The sequence below is a fragment of the Pseudophryne corroboree genome, chromosome 4 (assembly GCF_028390025.1).
Source record: "Pseudophryne corroboree isolate aPseCor3 chromosome 4, aPseCor3.hap2, whole genome shotgun sequence".
Classification (NCBI taxonomy): Eukaryota; Metazoa; Chordata; class Amphibia; order Anura; family Myobatrachidae; genus Pseudophryne; species Pseudophryne corroboree.
In genome coordinates this window covers 102403447-102420007 of record NC_086447.1, presented here as the reverse complement: position 1 = coordinate 102420007, position 16561 = coordinate 102403447, and the positions used below count along the sequence as shown (strand labels likewise).

The 16561-nt window shown below is 50.4% G+C and overlaps 1 protein-coding gene across 3 annotated transcripts in view; it reads right to left on the bottom strand.

Moving 5' to 3' along the window:
* HS1BP3 (HCLS1 binding protein 3) overlaps positions 1-16561 on the bottom strand; it is a 152397-nt gene that overhangs the window by 9702 nt on the left and 126134 nt on the right. For all 3 annotated transcript variants that reach the window (XM_063915319.1, XM_063915318.1, XM_063915320.1), the window contains one exon: positions 3109-3278. In XM_063915319.1, coding sequence (XP_063771389.1) covers positions 3109-3278 — 170 coding nt within the window. The remainder of the gene's footprint in view (positions 1-3108; positions 3279-16561) is intronic.

The window sequence follows — 16561 nt, the reverse complement described above, 5'->3', positions numbered from 1 at the left end:
GGGACCAAGTTCCACATTATACACTGATCACAAGGGACCAAGTTCCACATTGTACACTGATTACCAGGGACCAAGTTCCACATTGTACACTGATTACCAGGGACCAAGTTCCACATTGTACACTGATTACCAGGGACCAAGTTTTACATTGTACACTGATCACCAGGGACCAAGTTCCACAATGTACACTGATTACCAGGGACCAAGTTCCACATTGTACACTGATTACCAGGGACCAAGTTCCACATTGTACACTGATCACCAGGGACCAAGTTCCACATTATACACTGATCACAAGGGACCAAGTTTTACATTGTACACTGATCACCAGGGACCAAGTTCCTCATTGTACACTGATCACCAGGGACCAAGTTCCACATTGTACACTTATCACCAGGGACCAAGTTTTACATTGTACACTGATCACCAGGGACCAAGTTCCACATTGTACACTGATTACCAGGGACCAAGTTCCACATTGTACACTGATTACCAGGGACCAAGTTTTACACTGTACACTGATCACCAGGGACCAAGTTCCACATTGTACACTGATCACCAGGGACCAAGTTCCACATTATACACTGATCACAAGGGACCAAGTTTTACATTGTACACTGATTACCAGGGACCAAGTTTTACACTGTACACTGATCACCAGGGACCAAGTTCCACATTGTACACTGATCACCAGGGACCAAGTTCCACATTATACACTGATCACAAGGGACCAAGTTTTACATTGTACACTGATCACCAGGGACCAAGTTCCTCATTGTACACTGATCACCAGGGACCAAGTTCCACATTATACACTGATTACCAGGGACCAAGTTCCACATTGTACACTGATTACCAGGGACCAAGTTCCACATTATACACTGATCACAAGGGACCAAGTTTTACATTGTACACTGATCACCAGGGACCAAGTTCCTCATTGTACACTGATCACCAGGGACCAAGTTTTACATTGTACACTGATCACCAGGGACCAAGTTCCACATTGTACACTGATTACCAGGGACCAAGTTCCACATTGTACACTGATTACCAGGGACCAAGTTTTACACTGTACACTGATCACCAGGGACCAAGTTCCACATTGTACACTGATCACCAGGGACCAAGTTCCACATTATACACTGATCACAAGGGACCAAGTTTTACATTGTACACTGATCACCAGGGACCAAGTTCCTCATTGTACACTGATCACCAGGGACCAAGTTCCACATTATACACTGATCACCAGGGACCAAGTTCCACATTATACACTGATCACCAGGGACCAAGTTTTACATTGTACACTGATCACCAGGGACCAAATTCCTCATTGTACACTGATCACCAGAGACCAAGTTCCGCATTATACACTGATACCAGGGACCAGGCTCTGCATTATACACTGATACCAGGGACCAGGCTCCGCATTACACACTGATCACAAGGGACCAGGCTCTGCATTATACAGGGACTGGGCTCAACACTGAATACTGATATCCAGGGAATGGGCTCTGCATTGTATACTTACCACTAGGGCTCTTGGCTCTGCATTGTATACTGATCACCAGGGACTGGGCTCTGCATTGTATACTGATCACAAGGGACAGGGCTCTGCATTGTATACTGATCACCAGGGACTGGGCTCTGCATTACACACTGATCACCAGGGACCAGGCTCCGCATTATACACTGATCACCAGGGACCAGGCTCCGCATTACACACTGATTACCAGGGACTGGGCTCCACACTGAATACGGATATCCAGGGACTGGGCTCTGCACTGTATACTGATCACCAGGGACTGGGCTCTGCATTGTATACTGATCACCAGGGACTGGGCTCTGCATTGTATACTGATCACCAGGGACTGGGCTCTGCATTGTATACTGATCACCAGGGACTGGGCTCTGCATTGTATACTTAACACCAGGGCTATTGGCTCTGTATTGTATATGGATCCCCAGGGGCTGGGCTCCGTATTAAACGCTGATCACTGGGGGGTTAGACTGCATTGTATACTGGTCAAAAAGAACTGGGTTCTATATGCTAAACTGGCCACCAGGCAATGACCACTGTATTGTACACTAACCACTGGGTAATAGATGCACCACACACTGCCAGTTTACCAGCTGTTGGCAGTAACTATATGAGCAGTCCCTACAGAGTCCTGTGAGAAATCGGATGGAGCCGTATGGTAGCCTGTGTATGATATAGACGTTCACCTCCCTGGTATTTTCCCATCTGCAACACATCTCCAGCTCTATACCAGACAGAGACAAACCCATACGGCGGAGACTCATATATCACTTCTGTTATGACATTCTGGGATTACATGTTCTGCACTACATACAGCCACAGCACGACCAGCCGCCGCCCTAACTCTATCGGCAAATAGGAAGTTATTACCAGAACTGCTTTTTGCAGCCCGTACGATCGACTAGTCGCCGTCTATGGGGGAGGGATTTTTTGCATAGCAAGGCTGCGAACGCTTGTGCAGTTGTGCTATGCAAAAAGAGTTTGTGCAGTTTCTAAGTAGATCCTGACATACTCACTGGCTGCGATGTCTTCAGCGTGACTGGTCCCGGAGTTGATGTCAGACACCCACCCTGCAAATTCCTGGACACGCCTGTGTTGGACTCACCACTCCCAGAAAACAGTGAGTATTCGCCCCGGAACGCCTTCCGCCTGTCAATATTCTTGCGATCACCGCTGCGATCACTTTCGTCGTTGTCCCTGTCGCTGGGCAACTACGCAGGTGCGCAATGCGGCTGCCGCGCATGTGCAGTTCCGACCCAATCGCACGGCTGCGAAGAAGTGCAGCGGGCTATCGGGTCGGAATGACCCCCATAGTACAACAGTTTACTATGCTGTTAAACTGAACCATATTTGCAGCAAGGGCTGGAAGAAATGCAGCAGACACAGCGGCCTATCGCAACCCTCTCACTATCTTTTAAGAAATATTGCTTTAAAAATGGAATTTGCCCTTCTAAAGCTACGCATGTTCCCTAATCAATCCATACATCTATTCTTTTACATTTATATCTCCAACGATTAGACAGCCTTGTATTTATCTACAGTTTTACATTAAGAGGCACGCTCACCATCTGAAGCCATTGTGGTTTTCTTGTTGGTGGAAAAAGTTGTTGCATTTGGTGCAAACAGCTCGGAATCTGGATCCACTTCATCAGTGAACAGACCCATCATGGGCCTTGGCTTGGTCCTGAGGTCTTCAGTGCTCTTAGCGGTGACTTTCTTCTTTACTATCTTGGTCCTGGAATAATTGGACAATGTGGAGGTAAGATTTAATTTTATATGGAGGTTATGGACATAACATTCCGTACTGAAGTTAATCTAGCAAAAACACAATCACATCCGCAGATAAAGGTAAAATATATACTGTATATAACTTTATAGACTAAGAGGATATATGAGACAACCAGGGAATGTTGTACATATCAGGAAACCACACCTTCTTTATTTCACACAGTAGTAGTACTCCAACCATAGAGTACTATAACCCCTGTAATATGGGCAATGTGGTTATGTTCGAGTCTAGCTTGTGTAACCATTATGCACTAATGACCTAGAAAGACACGCAGAATTAGCGCATGCACCCGCACTTTCTGCGGGGGACCGCAGAAAATGCTATCGCCTCTGCCTGTCAATCAGACACGGTGCGGGCGGGCAATGCTCCGTTTCCAGGGAGGAGACGGAGCGTTGCCGGGGCGGTGCTAACGGGGGCAGAGTTAGCTGAATGAGGGCGTGTCGTGGGCGTGATCACGGCGGCAGTGTGACATCACATGCAGCCGCCGTGATCTGGGAGAAAGCGGCGGGTCTCCTGTGGGCACAGCCAAGCTGCGTCGGCAGGAGGCTTCCAGTATTTCTGCTAACAAGCAAAAATTGCGATCACTCGCAATTTCTGCTTGTTGAAGAGGAGGCGGCTCCGGTCAGCATGCTGGGCGGCCTTGCGCAGCGATGGGCGGCCCCCAGCATGCTAGTAAAAGGATAGCAAATTCTGCTGATTAGCATAATTGGGACTGGCCCATAGGCCTCTGGATGGACAACCTTGGCTTCTAAAACTCGGTCCTCAAAACTTACTAACAATCCAGGTTTTAAGGCGATCTATGCTTTAGCACGTGACTTAGGGTTCTATGTACTAAGCCTTGGACAGCTCCTAACTATCATTTTTCAAACACAGCCCAAAACAAGGCAGTTAGAAGCTGATTGGCTAGTACTTTATCACTCTACAAGGCTTAATACATCTCCCCCTGTGAATGGATGCTGAAAGTGGGCATCTTAGTCCTTGTACTGATATACCCCATCGAATGACTTCTTAGCCACATTTGCATAAAGTCACAGACAGGCAACCGCCAAAAGATGCAGCAGCTTCTTTGAAAGCCTCTGAATCAGTCCGTAAATTAGTACTTCAATCATTTTTATTTACCCATCTGTGCTCAAACCTGGGCATCCTTAAAACCTGGCTTGTGAGTGTGTTTTGAGGACAGAGTTTGAGAACCACCAGCTTAGATCATAGACGTGGAAATGCTGCAATTGTTTCCTCTTCCTGTGGCTTTGACAGATTCAACAAAATGGCCGCTCTCGCTAATACTTATAGCTGAAAACAAAGCAGTATGTCCCCTGCAGAGAGTCTACAGCCACTTTTAGGAAAAGCAAAAAAAAAAAAAAAAAGAACCCAAGCAAAGGAACTTATTTCTTTACAAAGGAAGCAACTTGGGAGGCCTAATTAATAGACCGGAGAATGCATCTGCTTTAGCCAAGATTGCTTTCAATGAAGATTTAATACAATAACATACCCAAGTAAAATGAAGAGTAATCTTTGTTGTCTAAGTTTAAATGACCTGGTTAAATGCTCTCCAGTGCTATCACTGAATCGTAAACTTTAGTGAAGAATATTTCCTGCTATGGAACAAAATGTCCTAATTATGTGCAGCATCTGGGAAAAGTTCCTGTCAAGCGATGGCTGCTGAGGAGCCTATGTAATCATAACACGCACCAACAGCACAGTCTGCTCCCGTAATGGCCCTCTCTGAAGGCTTTGCCATCCTGTACTCACGAGTAGGTTTGGGTCAGGCTGGAAAATGTCCAATATTACCAAGCTCTTTGTTATTAACCGAAATGTCTACTAATTGTTTGCTCCTACTTGACATTTCACACAGCAAACAAAGACTGGTTATTACTGGGCTCAATAAAATGCATGAAACCACTGAGGTGTTTATACGTATATAAATATGTTTACCATGTGGGCGTGTTTGTAATGGGCGCCATGTTTCCATGTAGACTTTAGCAAGTTCCTGAGTCTGCTGTGGAAAAAAAAACTGGTGAGAGAGAGGAGGGCCCGAAGAGAAGCTGCACATGGGCCCTCCCCGCTCTTGATCCACCCCTGGTTTAAAAATCCACTCAGTGTATGCGTTCCTCAAGACTAATTGCGAAGAACGGACTATGGAATGTATTGGACTTTCCTGGGCGGTGACTGGGAGGTGGCTAAACAGACTCACAAAGATCTTCCATCCGATGGGAGGGTTGGAGGCGTGTCTCAGGAGTGGTTGCAGACTGTAATGCTTAATTGCTCACACTGCAGGCCATACTATGACAGAGATTCTGCCCCTAGCATAGGGCTGGGGCAAGTCTCCATAGTGATTCTGGTTGTGTCTGAATACGCTCAGAGTGGGTGTCACAGCCCTTGCGCATTTAGGCATACACTTGTACATCAGGGAAGGGCTGATACTAGAATAAACAGAAAGTCACAGACGCCACTGCAGTGAGACGCTAAAACTCTGCAGATTGTAAGCAAATAATAGAAAGAAAACTACAATTATTTTAACGTAAAAAAAAAATGAAAAAAAAAAAAACAACAACTTTGCTTAATGAATAAAGCATTTTTGCTATTACCCAGAACTACTATCGCCATCCTGAGATGTTTGCTTGGAGAAGCTTTCACCGGAGAAATACATATAGGAATATACCCTATTTCCGTCTAAAATGGATGTTTTCAGCAGAAATTGGGCAATTATAGCTTTGATCTATAGAGGCCTGTGTAATCAAAAGCAGTATCAGTGTTGGACACATTGAGGACACAATACTAAAAACTATGGGCAGTGCTTGCCAGATACCCCTGCCAGGGGTGACACTCGATATACTGGCTGTCGGGATCCCGGCGCTCTGCATACTGGCGCCGGGATCCAGACCGCCGGTATACCGACAACTATTCTTCCTCTTGGGGTGTCCACGACACCCCTGGAGGGAGAATAAATACCGTGCCCGCAAGGGGCTCTTTTGCGCTCACCCCGCTGCCGGCATTCCGGCTGTCGGGATGCTGGGTGCCGGAATCCCGACAGCCGGCCATTCATAGTACACCCCCTGCCAGTGTGGGTAATAATTCCACTTTTACTGCTCTTTCTGTAAAGAATTTTGGTCACTGGTGAGGACGGTCAGTCCGGAGTCGATACACTAAAGCACCAGCAGCTGTACCCCCGCTAGCCACCTAGGGGTGTCCCTCTTCAAGAGACCTTTTTCTAGTTAAACATCTACACGTGTGTCACCACCTTGTCAGCTAAATATTCAAATGGACTTACAAGCTCTTAAAATATAATACCAACACAAATCCATATCCACACAACAGAGGAGCGGGACGCTGCCCTCGGAGTGGACATTCATCAGGATATCCCAGAGACTATTCCTAATAATCCCTCCTCATATTGTTATTGGTACTGTGAATACCGTTGTCTGCCCACCCCCTCCCGTTTTCCCTTTCCTCATTAATTGTTTTATTTAAGCTGATTTCCATGATATGAATTGATGTACATTGCATGAACATTTGATTTCTTTGACAAGTAAAACTACTTTTGATTTCACGAATCAAGTTGGATTATTACATATAATACATTACAATTTTGCATCTCAGGCGCAATTGCAGGATTGATTTAAAAACATATTTAAGGCCAAAATAACAATGGAGCTCTTGAACTGAAGCATAAAGCCACATGTAGAACTTTGATTACACCATTCAACATTACCAAATAATACAAAAGGTACAAATTTATTCCTTCTACTAGTGATGAACATCGAATTGTTAACCATCAATGGTACCATTGGTGTTTGCTATTGATGGCATGAAACCATCGATGGGAAACTAAGATGGTTAGTCCAATCGATGAAGATCCCTGCTTGTGCTATTCATCAGAAGGCAGGACAATCAAGGAAGGACGAGAACGATTATGCTGGCAGAGGTCCCGGTCATCAATAGCAGAGAATCACCGAACCTACGCCATCGGGGGGCAAACCATTGATGTTTGCTAGCCATCAATGGTTAAGAGCCACACTTACAATCTAACCTTCTGACGAGACTTGTGGGTAGATTTACTATCAACCGATGTTTAGTAAATCTGCCTCTAAAGGTGTGTACACAGTACACACGGTGAGATCCTTGCTATGCCCGATTCTGACTATGCGATTCCTCTTGAACTCCCCCAGAGCCCAGATAGCACAGATTTTGACTATCTGTACTTTCAGTTTTGTCTATGTACGATTTTGACTAAGTGTCAATTTTGACTATACTTTGTACTAGATAGTCAAGTTTGACTTGCCTGCACAGTCTATCTAGCCCATACTTACCTACTCTCCCGGAAGCTGCGGGAGGCTCCCGTTTTTTGGGATAGCCCCCCGCGCCCCCGGAAGAGTGGGCAGGTCTCCCGCATCCTGCTCGCACCCTAGTGATGCGGGCAGGATGGAGAGATAACCTCCCGCATTCGCGGGTCTGTCGGGTGGAGAAGGGGATAAAATGACGCAAATTGCGTCATTTTAGCCCCGCCCCCTTCCCGCGGACCCGCGACATTTCCTGATGCGGGGGCGGGGCTTAGTTATGTCACAGTTCGGCCCCACCCCCCGAAGAAACCTGCAGCGTCTCCTCTCCGGGAGAAGCCCGGAGAGGAGAAATACAAAGTAGGTAAGTATGATCTAGCCTTACGATACCGACCCCACGGGAGTGCGCATCGGGATCGAATCGGTATCACAAGCTGTCTAACACCTTGAGATGTGCACCAAGTTCCCTTAAGATTTTGACTATATAGTCAAAATCTTACAGATTTATCTCACCGTGTGTTGTGACAACCCCCACAATAAGCAGGTCCATAGGAATTTAAAATTGAATCCAAAAAAGCTGGATCCTCTACATAACAAAAAGATTAATGAATGATGTAAGTGAGAGAAGAGATATCATCACACCCAGAGATACAATGCATCCGGAAAGTATTCACAGCGCTTCACTTTTTCCACATTTTGTTATGTTACAGCCATATTCCATAATTGAATAAATTAACGTTTTCCCTTAAAATTCGGAGAGCGAAATGACAGGCATAGGAATGGAGAGAGTTAAACCTCCTGTGAGGGGTGGACCTAACTGTTATGAAAAGTACAGCCAATGGTAGAGAAGGGAGGGATCAGTATATATATGGATGTATAGGCTAGCTAAGTCTCTCTTGCTGCTGGTTTGCCTTCTGGTGAGTGTTGCTGAATTGCACATGCACTAGTGTTTTTTAGCTAAGCTAATTAGGGTCTTCAATCTTGCACTGCACTGTTATAGTTTCACCCTCCTCTCTCATCTCCCCCACATACTGCTTGGGATAATGGCCGCCTCTCACCCCCTTCGCTCTGCCGGGACCCCAGCTCGTTACCGCTCTGCAGGCGGTGATGCTGGGTCCGCGGATGGGCCTGCGGGCTCATCAGCCCGTTCCCCGTCCGCCGGCGCCCGCGCGGCGGTGGCTGGGCGGACCCGGTCTTCCCTGCCCCTTGTTTCGGGTCCGGTGTTAACCTCCGGCCGCGGGCGGCAGGGGGGGCCGGGGGCACGGGGGAGCCGGCCGGAGGTGGCCGGGCATCGGCCTTCACCTCCACCTCTGGGGGGTGAGGCGCCGTTGCCGGGAGCAGGCACCCGCGTGCGCGCCAGAGCGGGCGGCCTACGGGGGCTCCCATCCCATCTCCCCACCCGTCCCCCTTGTCACGGCCGCGGAGTGATGCCGGGCGAGGGGGTCGGGGTGGGCGGAGAGCGGCGGCGGGTCGGACGAGGTCTGTCGCGGGGCCTCGTCCGGCGGTCCCAGGTGGCCCAGACGCTGAGAGGACGGTGGCTGGGAGGCCTGGTGGCCCAGACGCTGGGAGGACGGTGGCGGGAAGCGGCGGGCCGCGCACACGCCCGCGCTCTCATACAATGGCGCTGCTCGGGCACGTGTGCGCGCAGCGGCACCGCCAGTTTCAACGTCTCCCCTGCTGCCTCCCTTACAGCCGTAGTCCGGCGGGGAGCGGCGGCGGGGGCGTCCCAGGATAGGGTGCGGCAGCACTGAGCTCCGCAGAGGTGCCTTCCCTGCAGACGGAGAAAGCTCCGGCCTGCGCGGGGGGGGGGGGGGGGACGCGCGGGGGGGCTGGTGGCAGGCACAGCAGCGATAGTGAGGGCCAGCAGGCGCAGGATGGGTTAGAGGATTGGTGGGGGACCACGCCAATCGTGGTCAGGGGGGCCAGCGGATCATCAGCAGGCCAGGCGGGGTATTGGCCGTTGGGTCCCTTATCGGCGCCTGCCTGCCGACGGGCTAGGAGAGGTGCGCCGGCATCTGCGGGGGCTCCCGCCGGTGCCGGCCACGATTTTTGGGGAAGTCAGGAGGCTTCCGGAGAGTTGGCGTCGGCTCTGTCGACGGTGGTGGCGGCATTGGGCCCATTGGCCGCAGCCGCATCCCCGGGGGCAGCTAGGCTTTCCGGCGTGCGCACAGAAGCGGGGGCGCCCGGTACGCAGCCGGGGTCAGCGGCTCAGCGAATAGCGCGCGCTTGCCGTGACCTGGGGGCGACCGCGGCGCAGTTGGGACACCGTCCAGTACGGACGGAGCGCGGACGCGAGGTGGGGACGTCTTTGCCCCGGAGTGCTAGGCATGCCCCGGAAGTGGCTTCCGGGTCCCGCGCTTTGTTTTCTTTTTCAGGTGATCGCGGAGAGGTTGGGGTGGACGTGAGCGATGAGGAGGATTTCGATGTTTCCACACCGGAGGACTCCCAGTCCGTACAGTCGACAGCGTCAGGTGAGGTTGAGCAGGCGGCGTCGGGCTCCAGTGCGCACACCAGTTCTCTCAGTTCCTCCTCTTCTTCATCCCTGTCGTCACAAGCGTCCGACGTCAGTAGCACGAATAGGGCAAAAAAGCGTGCGACGAAGTACGCTAAGAGGGCGGCAGGGCAGCAGGAGAGACGGAAGAGACGCAAGCGGCTTAGCGAGGACGCTCGCAGGGCCAAGAAGCGCCGCGATTTGCCGGGAGTAGTCCACTGTGATTATACGGCAGTTTTGAGGGGGTTGCGGGATAGCTGCCGTAGGAATATCTGCAGAGGCGATTACGTGGATATGTTCGTGCTGACTAAGGACGCGAAGAAGGAGTATAAGGCTGCGACAGCTAAGAAAGGCATCGGAGCTGAAGCTTTTCGTACTTTCGACAACTGGCTGGCCGTTTTTTGCGTCTTTGCGGCGTGTTATCTGGAAGATAGGGCTGAGGAACATATGAACGTCATACGATACCTGCACTTGATACACGATATGCAGCGCACATAGTCAGGAATCGAATGGCGGACGTATGATGAGAAGTTCCGAGAGAAGCAGGACTGCTTACAGATTATTGACTTTGGGTGCAAGGACGTAGAGGTCTGGCTCCAGGTCACCCGGGCTTCTCAACCCGTAAAGGAGCCCCGGAGTCGGGGGGCGGACGGGCAACGCGCAGGGTCGTCCGCTCAGGGGAGTAGCGCGGAAGGCGGACCGGGTAGGAAAGGTAGGTTGGCTATCCGCGGGGGTGGGCAGGCCGCCGCGAGGGGGAAGTGCTTCGCATTTAATAATGCGACCTGTTCCTTAGGTAAGCAGTCGGTTTCGACATTGGTGCTTGCAATGTGGCGGCTTCCACCCGGCCTCCAACTGTTTTAAAGGAAATCGGCAAGGCGCGAGAGGAAAGCAAAGCTACGGAAGACCTGGCGCGAGCGGGATCGCTCCACAGGGCCCCAACGCCAATTAATTTGGACGCCATGTCCAAATGGTTGGATTGGTATCCGAACAGTACGGACGCTCAGTTTTTTTTTTTTTCCCAATAAATGTTTATTGATTAAAGGTAATAACAAGTTATAGCAAGTTAAAGAAGACAGCATTTACAATTCAAATATTAATAGGTCTATTTGATACAAGCAATGACTGTTTACAAACTTAACATGGCCTGCTGTTGGGGGACTCCCTGGCCAAGGCCTTATCTTGAATTCACGGTCGCTTCCGTCCTTTCTAGGTGCAGGCTGTCTCAATAAAACATTTCTAAATTTAAGAACAGTTCAAGAAAACAGGACAGTTGAGAGTATAGGGTGGAAAGAGAGAAAAAAAAAGAAAAATTGAGGGGGGGGGGGGGGTTTATAGAGTCTGAGAAGAGGGGGGAAGGGGGAGGGGAAGGTCATAACGAACCTTCCATGTCTAATCTGGTCGGGGGTCCGAAATATAGGCTTCTGGCTTAGTCGTTCCCAAGAGGACAGCAGGAGAGCCCAGGTAGAGGATTAAGACAAATGGTCTAGGTCACTATGGCAATGTCGAGTATGCTTGTGAGGCCTTAAATTCCAGCCAAGGGGACCAAGTAGTCGTAAACCTTTGATTCGTCGCCGGTGTCACCCGCAGTTCCTCCATAATCATATACCAATCTACTCTGGCGACCCACTCCCTCACGGTAGGAGGTTTAATAGATCGCCAATGAACCGGAATGACCGCTTTGGCTGCGCTATTGAGAAACTTTAACAGAGATTTTTTATATGTTGACAGGGGCCATGAAGTACAGTTGAGGAGCCAGAAAGTAGGCTCCGAGGGAACCCCTGGGTCCACTAACAATTTTGAAATTGCTATAACTTTGTCCCAGAAGGGACGAAGTTCGGGGCAGCTCCACCAGATATGTATCGGGGAGCCCGGTTGTTTATTACATCTCCAACATGTATCTGGTACATTGGGAAACATTTTAGCTAATGTTTGGGGACACCTGTACCAACGAGATAAGACTTTAAAATGCGTCTCGAGGACCGAATAACTAGAGGAGCTGGCAAAGGTGGCTTGGAAGCTCCTCTCCCAGTCCTCCTCTGACAAGTCTATCTGCACATCACGGCCCCAGTCTCTAGCATATTTGGGAAGATCTGGGAATTTATTCTCAATCAGAAGTCTATAGCACCTTGAGAGGAAGTTTGATGGGCGAGAAGGTTCCAGGCAGAGGCTCTCAAAAGCTGTTAATGATCTGCTCATGCTCGGGCGTATAGTACTCCCCATGGCAAAATGTTTTAATTGGAGGTATTTCCAGATCTCTGAAGGCGAAAGGTTCCACTTGGATTGCATTAAGGGGAAAGGGATCATCTCTCCACGCTCCACCAGCCCGCCAACACGTGTCACCCCCACCCTTTTCCAAGAGTCGAATCCCCGGCCTGAGGCTGCCGGTGGGAAATCTGGGTTATTGAACAGTGGGGTCAATGGGGAGTATTTAGAAGAAATATGTGGTAGTGCCCTAAGTCTACCCCAGCGTGTAAGTGTAGGGCCAATAGTAGGATGGTCTACATGTGGTAGCCTTGAGCGCCAGGGGTAGTATGCAATGGGGGCAGGCATCACTGTTCCCTCGATATGAACCCACTGTTTTATGTCATGTGGGTGCGACCATTCCATAATTCGGTGGAGGATAATAGCCTCATAGTACAGTGTAAAGTGCGGTAGCTGGAGACCTCCCTTGTGTTTAGGGCGAAAAAGGATGTCGTGTTGGAAACGAGGCCGTTTATCTCCCCAGACAAAGTCCCTCACCAGATTGTGTAAATCTCTGAACCACGCTTTGGGAATGGATATCGGGAGCGCCTGGAGGAGATAAAGGACTCTCGGCAAAACATTCATTTTAATGACACTAAGCCTCCCCAGCCAGGACAGCCTTCTGTTACCCCAGTCCCGAAACTCAGAACGGAGTGAGGTCAATAGTTTTTTGAAGTTTTCGTCAAAAAGGCGTGATATGTCTTTATGGAGCGTGATCCCCAAGTATTTGTAGCTAGAGGGATGCCAGTGGAAGGGGAAGGATTGTTTAAGGTTATCAAGAGCTTGGGAGGGCATTGACACGTTCACTGCCACTGACTTAGAGAGGTTAATCTTGAAGTTTGACATGGAGCCATATCTATCAAGTTCGGACATCAGGTTGGGGACAGACACCACCGGGTTCGACAAGATAGCTAGCAGGTCATCTGCGAACAGTGCGAGTTTGAATTCTCTACCCCCAGCCGTGAGTCCCGAGATGTTCGGATTTAATCTAATGGCTCCCGCCAAGGCCTCCATACAGAGGACAAAAATTAGGGGCGAGAGGGGACATCCTTGTCTAGTACCATTCCTTATCGGAACTGGGCGGGACAAGTCTCCATTAATTTTGATCCTTGCAGAGGGGGAATTATAAAGTGCTAAAATGCGGCCCAAACTGACCGGTCCCAGCCCCAGGTGACGCAGGACCCCCTCCATAAATATCCAGTCAACCCTATCGAAAGCCTTCTCGGCGTCGGTAGAAAGCACCACCATCGGTTCATGTTTGCTCGAGGCCAAGTGCATCAAATCAATGCTCTTGGTGGTGTTATCGCGCGCTTCTCTTCCGGGTATGAAACCCACCTGATCCGAATGCACAATGTTGGGGAGTAGCAGCTTCAATCTGTTTGCTATAAGTTTAGCAAACAGCTTGACGTCTGTGTTGAGGAGGGATATGGGTCGGTAACTAGCGCATTGAGCCGGGTCTTCCCCTCCTTTGGTATAACCGTAATGAAGGCCTCTAAGGATTGAGGGGAGAAACCACGGTCATCACAGATCTCATTGAATGCCAGTAGCAATTTAGGCAGGAGGGTATTCTTAAAGAGCTTATAGTAAGAAACTGTGTAGCCATCCGGGCCTGGGCTCTTCCCGGAAGGAGCTTCCTTAAGGGCTTGTTCCCGGACGCTCAGTTTTTGTTTCAGGGTTTTAAGTTTTGTTTCCGCTTGCCAGTTGCGGGCGAAGTATCGGTCAAGGCTCTCCGGAATCTTCAGTCCGCGCGCGCCTTGCCGTCTGTTTTGCGCGAGAAAGTCGATAAAGAGGTGCCAATGGGTAGGATGGAGGGCCCGTTTAGCTCGCCCCCAGTGGATGACTTGGTCATTTCCCCAGTGGGGGTAGTCCCCAAGAAGACTCCGGGTGCCTTTCGGCTCATTCAACATCTTTCTTACCCGTCAGGGTCGTCGGTCAACGACGCGATACCGCCGGCACACCGCTCGGTGGTGTACCAGTCGTTTGACGAGGCGCTGGAGTTGGTTCGTAGTTACGGCTCGGGAGCTCTGATGGCTAAGATCGATGTTGAGTCCGCGTTTCGGTTGCTCCCGTTGCATCCGGACTCATTCCGTTTTATGGGTTTTCGGATCGGAGCAGAATATTTCATTGACAAATGTTTGCCGATGGGATGTTCCGTTTCCTGCTCGTTTTTTTGAAAGGTTTAGCACATTCTTGCATTGGTGCGTGGAGTCTTCTTCAGGGGGTCATGGAGTTGCGCATTACCTTGATGATTTCCTGTGTGTGGGGCCGGCGAATTCGCCGCGTTGCAGCGACTTGCTGTTCAGCATCCGAGCGTTGTTTTATCATTTTGGCGTTCCTGTGGCCGAGGATAAAACGGAGGGGCCGGTTTCCTGTTTGTCGTTCTTGGGGATTGAAATGGACACGGTGGCAGGCTCGTGTCGCCTTCCTCAGGCCAAGGTCGTGAAGCTCCGCGAGGTTATTGGCCAGTTCGTGATGTCGCGCAAAGTCACGCTGAGGCAGGCGCAGTCTGGGACTCTTGAACTTTGCTTGCCGGGTGATCCCGATGGGCAGGGTTTTCTGCCGAAAACTGGAGAGGGCGACGGCGGGGTGTGCCAGGCCGCATCATTTCATTCGTTTGTCCTCCGAGATTAAGAGGGATTTGGCCGTCTGGGCCTCGTTCCTGGAGGACTTTAATGGGCTGCGTATCTGGCTGGCCCCAACGATCGACAATGCTAGGTTACAGCTGTTGACCGACGTGGCGGGTTCCTCTGGGTTCGGTTGCTACCTAGAGGGATCTTGGGGCGTGGCCTCGTGGCCTGAGAATTGGCATCGCGAAGGTTTCACTAAGGACCTTTTGCTGCTGGAGCTTTTCCCCATAATGGTAGCGCTGGAGGTTTGGGGCGATCGTCTGGCTCATCGCAGCATTTTGTTTAGATGGGACAATCTGGGCGTGGTGCATGCGATAAATAACCAGAGGGCGAAGTCGCTGGTGGTTCTGAGGGTGCTTGGGCGATTGCTGCTGACATGCTTGCATAAGAATGTATGGTTCCGCGCGCAGCATGTGCCAGGGCTTGAGAACGGAATTGCCGACGCGTTGTCCCGCGGTCAGTGGGAGAGATTTCGTTTGTTGGCACCCGAGGCCGACGAGCGGGGGTTTCAATGTCCCGGTTATGTCTGTCAGGTGATAGGACCGGACTGGAGGGTCTAGCGATGCGGTCAGTGGCTCCGAACACGCTTAAGGCTTACGGTCAAGCTTGGAGCGAGTGGGAAGAGTTTGTCCGAGGACGTAGTCAAGAAGGTAAGAGCGGGCATCGGATGATGCTTTCTTTTATTTGGCAGCTTTTTGTCACGGGCAGGTCCAGAGCGGTGGTGTCCCGGTACTTAGCAGGGATTTCATTTTTTAATAAAATCAAGGGTGTCCCTGACGTGACAAAGAGCGGGCTTCTGGTAAAGGCGATGAAAGGGTGGGCGCGTGTGGCGCCTACGCCGCCTGATAGGCGATGCCCCATCGATGCGGCCTTGCTACCGGCTGTCATCGATGCGGTAGGCAGTATCGCGTCGTCAATTTTTGAATAGCTTTTGTTCCAGTTAGCGTTCTCCATGGCTTACCACGGAGCCTTTTGGGTTTCGGAGCTGGTAGCGCCATCTAAGCGGGCAGACTCGCGCATGCTTCTGGATGACGTGGTGGTGGGTGAGAGGTCCTTGCTGTGCAGAATGCGTCGCTCTAAGACGGACCAAGTAGGTAGAGGGCGATGGGTCACTTTGGTACCGTCTCTGGAGGGGAGCATTTGCCCGGTGAGATTGGCATCGAAATATGCAGCGGTTCGGCCCGGTGTGCAGGGGTCGTGGCTGCTGCATTATGACGGTTTATCTTTGACGAAATATCAGTTTCGTTGGATGCCGAGTCGCTGTCTGGCGAGCTTGGGCCTTTCACCCGCTGCTTTCGGTACGCATTCTTTCCGAATCGGGGCGACGTCGGCGGGTTTTTCCGTTGCGGAGATTCAGGCAGTGGGGCGATGGAAGTCGTCAAGTTACAGACGTTATATTCGCCCAGTTTCATGAGTCTTTAGTTTGTTTAACAGTTCAATTTTATTAGACGTTGTATAAGTTCATGTTGTAAGGTTAAGTACGTCCTTGTGCAGTTGTGTCTGTTTGTCTCCCCTGTTCATACTACTCAGGGATTAGCTACTCGCGGGGGTCTGGAGTTCTTTTGCGATTTTTTGCCTGACTTGACGGACTGAATT